General features: G+C 35.6%; 2 protein-coding genes across 2 annotated transcripts; both read left to right on the top strand.

The window, feature by feature from the left end:
• Nucleotides 1–982: 982 nt before the first annotated feature.
• Nucleotides 983–3,634, top strand: LOC132609470 (putative late blight resistance protein homolog R1A-10). The gene is made up of 2 exons (XM_060323452.1): nucleotides 983–2,195; nucleotides 2,291–3,634. The coding sequence occupies exons 1-2, from the start codon at nucleotides 1,606–1,608 to the stop codon at nucleotides 3,339–3,341; spliced, it is 1,641 nt and encodes a 546-aa protein (XP_060179435.1). The 5' UTR covers nucleotides 983–1,605; the 3' UTR covers nucleotides 3,342–3,634.
• On the top strand, nucleotides 1,165–1,512 carry LOC132612193 (putative late blight resistance protein homolog R1A-3). The gene has a single exon (XM_060326514.1). The coding sequence runs from the start codon at nucleotides 1,165–1,167 to the stop codon at nucleotides 1,510–1,512; it is 348 nt and encodes a 115-aa protein (XP_060182497.1).
• Nucleotides 3,635–16,526: the final 12,892 nt, after the last annotated feature.

Here is a 16,526-nt window from a genome sequence, read left to right as displayed (position 1 = left end):
ACAACTTCTCTACCTCCACGAGCTAGGGGTGAGGTCTGCGTACATTCTACCCTCCCCAAATCCCACCTTGTGGGATTACAATGGATATATTGTTGCATTGCAAATGTTGAATTCCCTTGGCTTTTTCATGTGTTAAAGTCTTCATATTTTAAACCCCCTTAATGAAAATTCTGACTCTGACATTGAAGATCGAGGAAGAGAAAGGGATAATGATAATCGAATACACTGTACATAGGGATTGGGAAGTTTCGAACCCATAGTGATAGACTTCTACTGATACTACTAGATTATAAGTTATGGTGGTATTTGGCGTCTTCTTTCCTTTTTTTCTTTTCTATGTTGTCTTTTTCCTTGTTTAAATTAACTTATTCTTTTTTTATATACATATTTTTTTACCACTAGAAACTTTCACCTTTTTCTTCCACTGGCGACTCGAACCCACAACCTCAAGATTGGAGGTGAAGGATGCTTACCTGTTATCGGTACTCCGTAGTTCATGGCTTTGTTTAAAAAGAAATTAAAGAAAATTGAATTAGTATATTCTTGTAGGTTTGTCTAGTCTCTAATTCAAAATACTATTGACAATGTTTGGTAAAATAATATTTTTCTTTTATAAAACAATGTCTAGGTATATCCATTATACTTTGCTGAGATGTAATGTCAATACAGTCAGAGGCTCAAATGTATTCACCTTGTAATGAATGTCACTGCTCTTTGGCTCGTCCCTACTTGGGATGGTTGAGAAAAAGATTTTTAAAAAGAAATTTCATAATTTTGTCTTCTTGTTTCAATCAAAGTTTCAACTTGATTTTGAAAAACAAAGATATTATAGCTAGCAGACAATGTGTAAGAAGTCTTTAATGACATTTCAATAGGTCAAGCACGTCGGCTTCCAGGCATGTGAGCTGTTGGTGGCCAATCAATATCAACAAACAACAATAAGATTTTGTAATTAGTGGTCCAAATCATGAATGTGAATTTTAAAATTACTTATTTCTAAACATAGAGGATATCATCCTCTAGTTTCCAAGCAAAAAAATCCCTGTTTAGACTTTTCAAAACCAAAAAACAAAAAATAATTGCAGCACATTCCTGACTTTTCATTCTACCTTCCATTGTTCCTCCCTCCATCAGAACACCAAGTTCATCAAAGCCAAGGAAGCGATGGTCGGTTTTGAAAGAGAGACTGAAATGCTAATAGAGCAACTTGTGACAGGACCTCGGGAATTAGATGTGATCTCAATATTTGGAATGCCGGGACTAGGGAAAACAACTTTGGCTCGGAAATTGTATGATCATGAAGCAATTTCCAATCGCTTTGCCATTCACTTATGGTGTTGCTCTTCCCAATCTTATGATAATAGAGCTCTTTTGCTTGAATTATTGGGTCATATTTCCAAGCTTGATGATAGTACCAAAAATAAGAGTAATGATGAACTAGCTGAGAAGCTCTACAAAAGTTTGAAGGGAAAGAGGTACCTTATTGTTGTGGATGACGTGTGGAGCTCTTAGGCATGGGATGATATAAAGAGACCTTTTCCAGATGATGATAAAGGAAGTAGGATTATTTTGACTACGAGACTTGAATCGATCGCCACATATGCCATGATCTCTTTCAGTCCTCATCACCTTCGTTTGTTCACTAAGGGAGAAAGCTGGATGCTACTGAAGGAGAACGTATTCAGAGAAGGCCATTGTCCTCAAGAACTCAAGGAGATAGGTAAGCAAATAGCGAGAAAGTGTGGAGGATTACCCCTTACAATTATATTGATAGCTAGTCTTCTTGCTAAACATGATAAGGAAATAATTTACTGGCAAGAAGTAGGTGAAAGTTTGAAACCCAATATGCAAGGTTGCATGGATATCATTGAATCAAGTTACCAGCAGTTGCCCATTCATTTGAAAAAATGCTTTCTCTACTTTGCTTCATTTTTGGAAGACCAGAAAGTTCCTGTTAAAAAACTGATACGACTGTGGATCGCGGAAAATTTTGTTGAAGCCAGTACTGGATCGAAGAGCTTAGAGATGATTGCAATGGACTACTTGATGGATTTAATAAGGAGCAACCTAGTGATGGTAGCTAAAAGAAATTCCTTAGGGGATCTCAAAGCCGTCAATGTTCATGATTTAATATACGAATTCAGCTTAAAGAAAGCTACATATGGCGACTCTTTGCTGAGGATACATGATCAGCTGTAAGTGAGACCAATTTAATTATGTTTCTAGCTTCTTGTTGTTTATTATAATAATTATTTAATGGCTCTGACACTTACTCTCCTTCTTGAACTAGTGTGGCTATTTATCCTTCTTCCAATGGTAGTTCTGGACATCTGAATATAGTAGCACCTGCTTGTGAAGATAGTATCACCACCTTACGATTCATTCCCAGTGTATATTCTCCTTTGGTCGATTTAGATTTGACTAGATCCTGGAAACACCTGAGAGTACTAGATTTTAGTTCCGTAAAGCTGGATAAGACACTTATAGAGGCATTACAATATTTGATTCATTTGAAGTATTTGGAGCTGCGGTATTTTAGTAACATTCCAGATCCAATATTCAACCTAAAGGAGCTAGAGACATTTATAGTGACCGGAACCTATCGTAAACACCACATTCCGAATTCCATTTGGGACATGTCAAGCTTGAGACATCTGCATATAAGTCGTCTACATACGTATCAACTATTACAGGATCTTGACAACTTGAAAACATGCACCAATCTGGTTATTAATGCTGGGGAGTATTACCAGAAATTCATGAAAAGATTACCCAATCTTGAAAAGCTCAGTTGTCGGTTACGGGGAAAATCTTCTATAAAATTCTTTCCTGCTTTTGGCTCTCTCATTCAACTCAAATCTCTCAAGATTGGTGTCTCTGAGTCTGCGCCAGTCGTAGATCCCTATGGTTTTGAGGACTTTATATACCCATCAAACCTCAAGGAATTAACTTTGTCATCTCTTGAGCTCCCTTGGAGTAAAATTTCAACCATTGGCAGATTGTCCATCCTTGAAGTTCTGAAATTAAAGCGAAATTCTTTCACCGGGAGACAATGGGACATTGAGGACGGGGACTTTCCTAACCTTAAAGTCTTGAAACTGACGAATCTAGGATTCTCAGAATGGACCGCATCTGATGACTCGTATCCCAAACTAGAACAAGTAGTGATGCAAAGTTGTTTGAATCTAAAGGGAATTCCTGAAAGTTTCGGGAGCAAGTGTACAATGCAACTGATTGAGGTAAGATCATGTCCCTCTATTGAAAGTTCTGCCCTGAAAATTAAGGAAATGCAAATTGATGAGATGGGAAATTCGGAATTCAAGGTCAATATCCGGAAGTGAAAATCACAAATCTTCATCGAAAGGGTTGTTAAGTTAGGTTTCTTTGTCTTGTATGGTATGCAAGGCCCTCCTTTGTTATGTTGCCTGATGAACTCTTCTTGTATCCTCTTTGTTATTTTTATTCATTTATCTTTTGCTTACCCAGGTGCTTTTCTATTATCACTTGGTGGATTGAAATACATAAAATGTGTTTGTGCTTGTTTGTACGATTCTTGTATTAATTATTCAATTGTCAACCGATTAAAATTATTTGAATTTAGAGGTATTGTAATTTATAGAAATGTATCTTCTTCTTTTCTTATTTTGGCATTGTGGTGTTATAACTTCAATCTAATTCTATGTTTTAATTATTTATTTCTTTTATTGTCATCTTTTTAAATTTTTGGAGACTACGAGATTAAATACTTGTATATTTTGAGAACTTGGCTGAGCGTAGTAGAATATTTAATTAGTGAGAGCAAGTTGGACTTTATTACAATTTTATGTTCATTTCTTCTTCTCAAAAAGTATTTTTAAATATGATAAAGCCATCCTACTTTTGAACGCTAGGGGCCGAAGATAAATTCATAGTCATTGTGCTATGCTGCAGGTTTTATTGATTTTTTTTTTTTAAGGTTTCGGTAATTTTGTTAGAAAGCATTTATTCGTCAACAGATTCATAACAATAGAGGTTATATTATCTTAATTAGCGTCAGATGCTTCTTGCTAGATTAAAAATGCACCATCCTACTGTTATGAATTTTGTTTAATGAACAAAATTTAAATGGTAAAATCGATATTTTTGACGTAGCATTTTCTACTTATAACTTAAGTACTTAACATTTTTTAAATTTGTCAAAATTTTATAATAATGATAGGGAACGCGTTCCCATAAACTAGTCTTAACTAAGGTGAGGTTGATATCATGAATAGTTCCATCTAAAGTTTGTTTGCACCCCTTTTATCCATTTCCAGGACAGAATTAAACTTTAATCTTTTATAGCTTTTAAACTGCAATCTTCGAGTGGCATTATTGTTCTACACTGAGAAAGATCTATAAGTACAAAGAGTTTCCTCATACATTAAAATTAATAAATCGGTACAATATACTATAAAAGAATAAGCTACTTGTAAGGGGCATTGAAGATTGGAGACCATGAAATGGTCTGTCTATTAATCCACTGATATTGCAACAACTTTCAGCTAGCTTATTCAAACATATTCCAATTTATTATGTACATACAAAACAAAAACTTAAATATACTACACATAACACACCTAAAACAACTCAAATGCGTATCACTGAGCAAATCACAAGTACATGTCACATTATTCATCCTCAGATCCAACTTTTTTTCCTGCAATGTTTTCAGGAGTAACATGGTTAGCACAAGAAATTCGAACATTTAACTTATGTATTTTTAAGTATTGAGAGTAAGATAGTCAGATAGTACATGTTCACCTTTGTTTACCCCGGATTCGGGAAATCAATTGAATTTGTACGCGGGTATGGGATATGTGCTTGGATCTTGATGTATATTTGATAGTGGAAAACAAGTGTATGAGTATGTAATAATAAAACGGATAATAACGATAATTTGCTTAGTTTGCTATGGACATGGACATTTAGAAGCTATGTTGAATACTTGATGGAAGAAACACAATATAAATGGAAATAAGTGGCCTTGGCCGAATCAGATATTGAGAGAGAGATTGCATATATGAGCGTCTCTATTACAAGTGTTCTTGGAAAGTAAAGGAGCCAACCCTTACAAAGGAGGGGGATGTGTCCTATTTATGGTGTCACTCTCATGGTTCTCATACAATATGAATTAATAAAATAATAGTAACAAGGACAGCTCTGCACGGATTTGGTGGGATTAGACTGACGGCGCCGTCTGACACACGCATGGTGGGTAGTTGACCATGACTGGATGTTACTGGCGCGTGGCTCGCCTGCAACGGCCACTCGGACCAACGGCCACGAATGCCCGAGTCCCCGGGCTTGGCCGTTTCAACGATGCAGAAGACAGATCAGTCGGTGCCTTTACTCAGCTTCGGCCCAGGCATTGTTCCGGTCAAGGGCGAATAGTATCTGGCGCATTCCTATCCCTTCCTCCGGTTCCTTGTTCCACCGGTTTGACTTACGTCCGGTTTTTACGGTATACAACCTTATCTTTGCTCATAAAAACAGAGGGTACATTTCCATCCTAACCTTAAAGTTTCGGAACTAAGGAAGCTAGAAATTTCAGAATGTCTCTGATGATCACATTATTGGAATCTAGAGGAAATCCCTGAAAGCTTTGGGAGCAAGTGTAAAATGCAACTGATAGGGTTAAGATCATGTGGCCACTCTTCTATAAATGCTTCCTTGATACGAATTGACGTGATGTGGAATTCAGAATTCAAAGTCATTATTTGGGACTGAAAGTCTTGAATCTTGATGATTCAGAAGGGTTTTCCAGTTAGGGAACTCAGGCTTGTGTTTTTGGACTCAAAATCCGATTGTTTCTGTACTTCTTAACTCTAATGTTATTAATTTAAGTTTGTCTAATACAATATATCGTTAAACAAAAGGGCAAGATGAGATCAGGTACCAAATTCACTATTATAGAAGGGCCTAAAAATGGATATACTTGCAGGCTATGTTGCTCGGACCCTCTTAAAAATGTCATCGAGTGCGTGTCGGATCCTTCAAAAGTAGTGTACTTTTGAAGAATCCGACACGGGTGCAGCAACACTTCCATCCATCCCATAATAAGTGTCACTTTAGCCAAATTTTTTTGTTCCATAATAAGTGTCATCTTACCCTCTGTTTGGATGGTTGTTTCTCGTGGTTTATTAATGTACAGTATGGTATGGTAAGTAAGGTGTTGTATTGTATTGTACTATATTAATGAACACAATGTTTGGATAGACTGTATTGTTTGTTGTGGTTTAATAACATTTGTATTGTTTGGTTTGACTGTATGGTATTGCATAATAACTTGTAAGTTTATTAAAATACCCTTAACTTTTAATTAGAAATTAATTTATATATATTAATAAATCTCAGGTAAAGAATAAAATAGGACCTTTAAAAAGTAAGTAGGTAGTGGGTGGGGTGGTGGAGGGGTGGGTGGTGTGAGGTGCGTGGTTGTGGGGATGGGGTTGGGTGGCGATAAGGGGTAGTGGGTGGGGGTGGTGGAGGGGTGGGTAGTGTGAGGTGGGTGGTTGTGAGATGAGGGTGGGGATGAGTTGTTGTGGAGTGGGGTTGGGCGGTGGTGAGGGGTAGTGGGTGGTGGGGTTGGGTGGCAGAGAAGTGGGGTAGTTAGGGGTGGGGTGGATGGTGGAGGGGGGGTATAATGGAGAAATGAAATACGTAACCACGGAAAAATCACCGAATTCGTGGTTACAAAAATTGGGACTTTTCATGGTTATATAACCATGGAATAAATCACCGGTTTACAATACCATATCACATAATTTTAAGAACAATGGAAATAAACATGGTTTCATAGAAAATCATACATTAATGAACCACGAGAAACCACCATCCAAACAGGGGGTTAGGAAATCAAGACACAAATTGGCTAATTTTTTCCAATTCTACCCTTGGACAATAAATAACATCTAAATGATGATTGAAAAAGCCACATTGTAACTTGATATTATTGGATTTCCAATGTCAAAAGGTTTACTTCTTGTGCATGCTCTAATCAAGAGGTAAAATTAATTTCTTTTTATTATATAGGAGTAATTTGATAAACTTCACATTGCATTATTGATTTTTTAACATGCGTATTTTTTATTAAGATAACACTTATTATGAAACGAATGGAGTAGTGAATAATGAAAATTAAAAATCAAGGAGAGAGTTTCACACATAGAAAGAAAGAACAAATAGGAATCCGCGACTTTTGTAGGACAAAAAAAAAGTTGAACCAAACTAACACAAAAAAAAAAAAAACATATATAGGTTTCATGCACTAATTTAGTGCGTGAAAGGACCAAACTGCAAAAATATAAGTTTGGCCTTTCACGCACGAAATTCGTGCGTGAAAGAGGCCCACAAAAGTCGGCCCCTCCTCCCCACCAGACGACCCGAACCTTTCCAACCCCATTCAAACCCGCCATTAAAGCTCCATTTCAGTGGTCCCCAACCCTCCAAAACGTCTTTTTCGTATTATTTTTCAACCCGAAAGTCAATATTCTTGGTATATTGAAGTGTAGGAACAAGTTTCTAAGGTTAAATTTTGGAATAGAGCGGCGCAGAGGTCATTTTGAAAACTCAAAAAAACCTTCAATCTAGGTATTTCACTACAAATTTTTTATTACATTGCTAAATATATTATTACCCTAAGCATGATCATTGTGTAACTGTGGTGGATTTCCTATTTTGCGCATTTTTTTTGTGTGTTTTTGGGAAGTCCGTATGCACTGTTGGGACTGCCCTTTTTTTAAAAAAAAAAATTGTTTATCTATTGTTAATTAGTTAATTCTTTATTTAGTATTTGTTAATTGTTCGATTAGCGACTTAAGTATTTATTAATTGTTAGACTAGCTATTTCAATTGTTAGACTAGCTAATTATTTATTTAGTTTTTGTTAAACCAATTGTTTATTTGTTATTAATTTCTTAATTGTTTCATTAGTTAATAATTGTTTATTTGTTAAATATACGATAATAATTTATTAATTTTTTGATTAGTTACTTAATTTTTTATTTATTAAATATATGATAATAACTTGTTAATTATTTGATTAGTTAGTTAAATGTTTATTTATTAATTATTTATACTAATTTTTACAGATCATCTTTTGAAATCCACGAGTGAGATATGCCATATCTGACTCATCATCACTTGAGTCACTTTTAGTAGCCGCCTTGAGGACTAGGTTCTTCTCTTTCCTTGGCTCCCTTCTTTCCAGATCCTGTTTTCTTCTCAGCTCATAGGTTTTGAGATTTCCAATGAGCTCATCAATGGTTAGTTTTTGCAAATCCTTCACTTCAGTGATAGCATAACTTTACTTTCCCAAGAATTGGGCAATACATTGAGTAATTTGTAAACCAGCTTGTTTGTTGCAATGATCTCAACAAGAGAATGACGTTCATTGATTATAGAGGTGAACCTGGTATATATGTCATGAATGGACTCACCATCCTTCATCTTGAAAAGCTTATACTCTGTGGTAAGCATGTCTATTTTGGATTGTTTTACCTGACTAGTTCCCTCATGAGCAGTTTGAAGAACATCCCAGATCACCTTAGCAGATTGACATGACAAGATACAATTGTACTCACCCGGTCCAATACCATAAATAAGAATTTTCTTGGATTTGAAGTTCTTTTCAATAGCCTTTTTGTCAACCTCATTATATTCCTTCTTTGTTTTTGGAGCTTTTGCAACACCACCTCATCAGTCTTCATAGGGATATCGGACCATCACAGATAAAGTACCATAGCTCAGAATCCTCAGCCATTAAATAGCCATGCATCCTTGTGTTCCACCATCCATAATACTTTCCATTGAATCTTGGTAGTTTTGTGCTAGACTGTCCTGCCTCTAGGTTTAGTGGAGCAGCCATGAGAAGGATCTTTTCTAGGTGTTGACCTTTTCTAAAGAACCCGCTCTGATACCAATTGATAGAATATATGAGTCCACCAAACAGTATCGAGAACCAGGTTCTCTATTTGTTCCCTTAAGTAAAATAGAAGGCAAATAACACAAGATATTTACATGGAAAACTTCTTGCTCAAGAGATTAAAAACCACGACCTACCAGAGTAGGATTTCCTCAACTTCACTAAATTGAGCAACTTCAGATTACAACATATTGCAATCTAGGAATTAAACTCTTAATCTCTCCCCCTTACAACAATTCTATTGTAAGGCCTTTACAATAACTCTATTGCAAAGATCAAAACTTGACTAGCTCTGGCCAAGCAAACACCACAATAGGTTAAAAATCTGTCCTACCAAGAACTTCTTAAAAGCAGTGTAGGAATACAAGTTAAGAACAAAAGACAAAGACTTCAACAACTTAAAGGACTTAAGACATTGACAATGATTGGAGAACTGGTCCCTCAGTTGTTGCAGCTTTGTTCTTGATAAGCACTTTGCGAGCAACGACGCCTACTGCTTGTGAAAAAATAATTTTTCTGATTTGCAAAGTGTTAAGGTTACACTTGTATAATGTTGTATTTATATGGGGAGCAAGTGTTGTGGTGAAAGGGACATTGCATCGTCCACTAGTACACTACAACTATGTTGCTACACTGCTGCCAGTCGGTACAGTGTCAGCAGCTTTACAGCTATAGAGGTAACCGAGTACCAGTTGGGACCTGATCACATCTGGTCCCTGTCTGGTTCCTCGACTTGGTTTGTGGAAGTGAATTTCATTATTGCAGCTGTGTTGCTTCTGCACTGCTGCCAATTGGTATAGTGTCAGCAGCTTTGCAGCTCTAGAGTTGACTGAAGTAATGACTAGAACCTGATCGCATGTAGTTCCTCATCTGGTCCCTCAAATGAGTATGTCAAAGTCATCAACACATGAAATACCATACATTTGACCAAGTGAACCTGATTGTATCTGGTTCATCATCTGAGTCCTCGAATAAGTTTGTCATATCATCAAAACACAAAATATTATAACTCATCTTCCAAATACAATATATATATATATATATTCTACATGCAACCGGAAGGAGCTAGAGACATTTATAGTGACCGGAAACAATAGTCATATCTGCATTCCAAGAATCATTTTTGGGTATGACAAGTTTGAGGCATCTGCATATAAGTGTACAGTGCAACTGTTGAAAATGCTGCCCTGAAAATTAAGGAAATGTACATTCATGAGGAGATGGGGAATTCGGAATTCAAGATCAATATTTGGAAGAGAAAATCACAAATCTTTATCGAAAGGGTTATTTAGTTATGTTTCTTTGTCCTGTATTTTTGTTTAAAGGGTATGCAAGACCCTCCTTTAATTGGGTTGATCTAAGGGTTTAATCCCTACGAAAAAATTATCACCAACTAAACACTTGGATCAGGTGTCATTTAACCCTTAATGTGAAATTATTTTGATTATAATCTTAACTAAGGTGAGGTTGATATCATGAGTAGTTTCATCTTAAGTTGTTTCCTGCATCCCCTTGTGTCCATTTTCTGGACAAAATTAAGCTTTGATCTGTTATACTCCCTCCGTTCACTTTACTTGTCACGTTTTGACTTTTCACGCTGTTTAAGAAACAATAATTAAGATAGATATTTTACCACAATACCCCTATTAAATGGTGTATAATTATATTGGAGTTGGGAAAATGATTTGAAATGAGTAATAAATGCTAAGGGTAAAATAATTTTTTTTTTTTTGTCTTACCTTGATATGTGAAAATTGACAAGTAAAAATTAAAATCTATAAAGGAAATAGTGGACAAGTAAAAGTGAACGGAGAAAGTAGCTTTTAAAAATACAATTTTCGAGGCGGCATTGTTCTACACTGAGAAAGATCCATTAGTACGAAGAGTTTCCTCACACATTAGAATTAAAAAATGGGTATAACATACTTAAGAAGATCTTCTTATATTATAAGCTTGGATCACCACTCAACTTATTGTAATTGGCCGTTATAATCACTCTACTTTATTTTGGCTTTTCAAAGTTACTCAACTTTGCCTAGTTAGTTTCCATGGTCATTTTCGAAAAACGGTCATATGTGCCCTTGCACTCTCACAAATAAGTTATATTTACCCTGATCATCTAATTTTAGGGCCATACTTACCTTTGTAATCTAAGAAAGATCATATCCAATTCGGTTGAATCTCATTTCCCACCTTAATTTCCTATATTCATAAGCCCCCATTGAAAAAGATTCTGACTTTTGTTGAATTTCTTAACACAAAAAGAGCATAAAGCATATGATTCGTCTAAATTAGAACAAAGAAGGAAAGGCAGCCGAAGCGAATAGCCTATGGTAAGCAGTAACTGATGACTGATGAGGAGTCTTCAAAGATAAGAAACATTTGAAAATTCAAAACAGTGAAGTGCTTCTGATTTTCTCCTATCCAAGACCAAGTTTCTTATCACTAGGGTCCTAACCTTGAAATTTTTTTGATCATAATATGAGTCATTTGTGTCTATGAACTAGTAATTGGTATGCATTATACATTTATATGAGTCATTTGAATCTTTCTGCTTCACTTCGGCCATTTGCATCGCAGCACCCCTCATCAGTTATTTATTGATTTATTTTTGTAATTTTCTGATTTAGAAAATCAGTCTCCAAAGTTTTGAAAAAAAAAATTATTAGGCTGGTGGGTCGGGTCAGACGGACAGGTTAAAAGAGCTTAAATGGGTGAGTATATTTAATTGAAAAAAAAAAAAGTCATGTAGGCACCACATAGAAAAAATTAAGGTAGGACGTGAGGATTTAATGGAATACGGATAAATGACTTTATTTTAGAGTACAAGGACAAATATGACCTAAAGTTAGACTGCAAGAGCAAATATGTTGAAAAAGTATAATGAAGGACAAATACAATTTATTTGTGAGAGTACAAGGGCAAATTTGACCCTTTTCGGTTATAAAAAGGACCATATACTCACTAGAAAGTCCAATTTTTTTCCATACAGAAGGCAGAGCAAAAGTGACCGAAAATGATTATTGTCCCGATGAGATTTATGTTTTCCGAGTGGGGTTAGTATTTGGGTCAGGTAAGTCAGAAAAAATGGACTGGTCATTAATTTTTGCCCTTCAAATGGGCCGGTCTTTAGCTTTTGTCCTTCAAAATCAAACTTATGCCTATAGGGGCATAAGTTCTTTAACGGCGCTGACATAACTTGTGGATATTATGACGCATAACTTATTCCCCTATAAGCATAAGTTCAATTTTGAAGGGCAAAAATTAAAGACCTGCCCATTTGAAGGACAACTATTAAAGACCAGCACAAACTAGGGACCGAAGTGCAAATGACCCTTAGAAAATCGATGGGTGAATTTATTTAATTGGGCTCAGAGCTTAAAATTGAACCAGTAATAAAAATGCCACGTGAAATTTAAATAAATTTTTTTTGTTAATTTAGTGATGACAATTAGTCATATGGACATAAGTGAGCCAAAATGATATCGAGAGGGATACTTTCAGCAAAATTAGTAGATGAAGGGTGTTGACACCCAATTTTGTCCCTCTTTTATTTAATTTACTCGGGTTTATAAATTTACTAACGAGATAAATACTTTATTTTTCACAATATTTTATTGCTACTACTATTAATATCACTATTTTTATTTTCAACATTATGAGCATTACTTTATCATAAATTTTAAACAGTTAGTCATCGTTTCGTTTTCAGGTTCGGATTCGTTAAATTAATTACTAGACAACACTTTCTAAAATCCTTATTTTTCTACATATTAATTACTATTTATCTTCACATAATAAATATTGTACTAGTTACTGAATTAGAAGTCTGAAAATAATTAAAATAGCGGAGGAAGGACCAACAATTTTCAGCCAAATTAATGGCCCAAAATACCAATACAATATTATTCCCTACCCAAATAAATAACCCACATTTTAATACCCAACCCACATTTTCAGCCCACTATTCGTTCAACATCAGCGGCCCATTTTCTATTCCTACCCGACCCGGTCCAATCTTTACCCCTAAAAAACAAAACCCTATCTCTCTTTCTTTCTTCACCCTCACCGCCGCTCACACCCTTTTCTCTTTCTCCTTCACTTCCTCCTTCACTCAAAACCCCAGCCGCTCCCTCGATTCTCTCTCTCCACGTTCTCCCCACCTTCATCTCTGCCATCTCACGTTCCTCTGTACCTCCACACTCTTTGTCCCCCACGCCCACTCCCTGTCGTTCCACCCACTAACCCCATCTCTGCCATCTCCATGCCTCCACCACGCTCTGTCACCCACACTTCTGCTCCCCACTTCCTCTTGTTCCCCACGCCTTCATCCCTCTCCCTCCTCATACGTTTCTATAAAAACGAAATTACTCAACATTTTGAAGGGGGATTTTTGGATTTTAGGAATTGATTCAGTGTTTAGGGACACTCACCATTTTCAAACCATAGTTCTCACTTTTCCGGTGAACTTTATCCGGATTACTCTAAATCACCATATTTTCACACAATCAATTCTGGGTTTTAATCGAAAGCATCGTTTGTTCGTTCGAGTTCGAGCGTAGATTCGACGACGTCGACGCCCCACTTCACTGTACCCACAAAAGGTCGGTAAATCTCCCTTCGTTATCTGTTTATTAGCAGCTTCAGTACTTTCTGTTTGTTTCATATGTCGAAGTGTTTCGTTGGTTCGATAGTTAGCTGTTAGGTTGGTTTGATATTTGTTAATATCAATAGATGATTGTGTCAGTTTTTTTTTTTTTTTAATTAGTGAAGCAGTGGTGTTTGCAAATTTGTTTAGTTTGAGCATTGTTTGATTATGTGTTTGTAGATGTTGTCCAGCACCTTATTTGAATGATATTCGTGTTTTAATATGGTTTATTTTTCCAGCCTAGCTACTAGCAGAATCTGTCTGCTCATTCCTTAATTCAGTTCAGCCAATTTTAAGTTTTATTAGCATGTTTGGGTCAGATGTTGTACAACCTTGAATCTATTCAGTTTTATTGTGACCTAGCATGTGTTTGCTTAGTGTGTCCTAATGGTAGCATCATATTATGTCCGCTTGTTTATTTTCTAGGCCTAATTTCATTATGTGATAGTTTTATACAAATTGGTTTCAGTTACCACATTAGTCTATTTAAACTAGTTTCATGCTCCTCTTGAACCTACAACCATGGATGCAATGTCATTATTGGTGTTAACTCCTTGATAAGTCTGCTGCTGTGCCTTCCCACTTTGAGATATTCCCTCTGTGTTTTTACTGAATGAAAACATTCCACTTAGCCCTGCATCAATGTTTTAAGTTGGTGTCAATCTGATTTGCCTTTAGCCATCCCTGAGATGCCATACTACGAAATGCTATCTTATTGTGCTTATCTACCTTGTCCAACTTGTTTGATTTCGTGATCATGATTGATATTTACACTCTTCTGAAATAAGTCTTTTTTTTATGCCTTTCTCATCTTAGTATGCACACTTGACATATCTACCTAAAGTTTAGTTATACTTAGCTTAACTGATTAGGACTGATTTACTATTTACTAGATAGGTCATTATGTATCATCAAGTGAATTTTGCACCTACTTCTCAAACATATTGTAACCTGCCTGTCCTCTTTCATCTTGACTGTTACATATCCATGTTATCTTGTGTTATTGTTTCCTTCTGATTTCAGCATGACCCTCCAGCTCTCTTCTGATTTGCTTTCTTGTGTTTGTTAAGTGCTCTTTCTCTTTCTTGGTATGTTATAAAAGGCTAAAAGGAACTGAAATTAGGAGACAAATTGGAGGAATAGAGTATCTAAATCAGTGGGGAATAAATATTGGTTAAATGAGATACAAGCTGATCTATAAACTGACCCTGACCCTTGGGATGCTCCCTCTTTGGTGATTTGGTTCGAAAACTGTATGGCTGGTACCTTTAATTTGCTGTTGGTTCTGGTGCTATAAAAATCAGAATGGATTCAAAGCGACTAAACATTTAAAAGCCTAGTTTAGCAATTTTGAATCTATCCACGTGACCTGTTGAGTCGTGAGAAGATGTTCGAAATTTCTTTGTTGGTAAAACACATTAGCTGAGCATTATTTCATCATTTCTTAAATTTGAATCTGGTTAGGCTTACTAAAAAGAGTGATAAGATTAGAAGGGTATACATCCTCGTATGTTGTTTGTTGGATTTGTAAGAATGTTGAGGATTGCCATGCCCAGTTAACATGTGAAAGGAAACTGCCAAATCCTGTTTATGTAATCAACGTTGTGCCGACTATCTATCTTATACTTACGCTTAGAGTGTTCATATTGGTTTATCTTTGCCTGTTTTTTCTATCGGATTTTCTGTTTGTTGTATGGCATACCTCGAAGTATACATGAATATATGAACCTTAGTATGCACTTGGTGTATATAGGGGTCGTATATCAGTGCATATCCTTCAGTTACGCTAGATATACTCTGGATACTGCGCATATATTAGTCGTTGCATACGTCCGAACCCTCCCATGTCTAATGCACAGTAAATATCATACGATTCGATTCATCTATGTTTGGTTGTTGCCCTGTTTATATGTGGCGCATGGCGGCTGAATTTATATACGCATGAGATATGCTTAGATATACATATGGCCTACTGATTTGCTATTTTTCTTGAATTTGTATTTTACCTATTTAATCTTATTTATTGACCACATCCTAATCCTTTTTCTTCTCATTTTTTATGCATGATCGTCTCGCACACGAGTCCGAGGGATTCGTTTTCATCCGTATTTGGCGTTGGGTTAAAAGCCCAACATGATTCCATTCTCTATCCAGCCGCAACAGTCCAAAATGACTGGGCCAAAGCCCAACAGCAGCCTAGTCAAAGCAATCCTAAAATGGGCTGAGCCCATTTAACTTATTTGCCTTCCATTTCGTTTTCTTTTGTGTATTTAATTTGTGTTGTATGACTAACACTTTTATTTGTTAATTTAGATGAACTTTAGCAAATTAGTGAAGTTTAGTTTAACAATGGGTAGTTAATTCAAAGAGAAAACTAACAATTAGCTTCATTAGTTTATGTCGAAATTATTTATTATCCACAATATTTATCTTTAGAATAATTGATTTTCAAATAATATGACTATATTTTCTTTTTTTTAAGTTAAGTGAATCATATTTTATTCTTATTATCTCATGAACTTCAAAACATCGTTAAATAGGAATTCAATCATATTTTATAAACATTTACAAGATTTATCCAATTATACATATTTTTAGCCGAAATTGTTTAAATAAAGAGTGATAAAAAAAAAATAGAAAGAAACTTACGGACTTTTCATCGTATTTAAGAACATAAGTCTAGGCATTTCTACACCACCATATTCATATAACATCATTTCATCTAAAGATAACATTTAACAAATCATCTTTTAAAAGGCTATTATTCATAGGCAAATTACCCTATTTTCTACAAAATCTTATTTTTTGAATAACATTACTATATTTTTCATTTAAGGCCTTAGCAATATCTTTAAGTCTCATTTAACATTTAGATTCTTCTTTTACGCGAATTGCTATGTTTTCCTACAAGTATTATTTTAAGCAACACTATTA

This window comes from Lycium barbarum, chromosome 9 (genome assembly GCF_019175385.1).
Source record: "Lycium barbarum isolate Lr01 chromosome 9, ASM1917538v2, whole genome shotgun sequence".
In the NCBI taxonomy this organism is placed as follows: domain Eukaryota; kingdom Viridiplantae; phylum Streptophyta; class Magnoliopsida; order Solanales; family Solanaceae; genus Lycium; species Lycium barbarum.
The sequence above is the reverse complement of the archived record's forward strand: the minus strand, read 5'-3'. Positions and strand labels throughout refer to the sequence as shown.

Excerpts from the sequence above, each read along its gene's own strand:
- LOC132612193 (XM_060326514.1), top strand. The coding sequence starts at position 1,165 with ATGGTCGGTTTTGAAAGAGAGACTGAAATGCTAATAGAGCAACTTGTG.
- LOC132609470 (XM_060323452.1), top strand. The coding sequence starts at position 1,606 with ATGATCTCTTTCAGTCCTCATCACCTTCGTTTGTTCACTAAGGGAGAA. Across the intron at positions 2,196-2,290 it reads CTGAGGATACATGATCAGCT|TGTGGCTATTTATCCTTCTT; the intron begins GTAAGTGAGACC and ends TTCTTGAACTAG.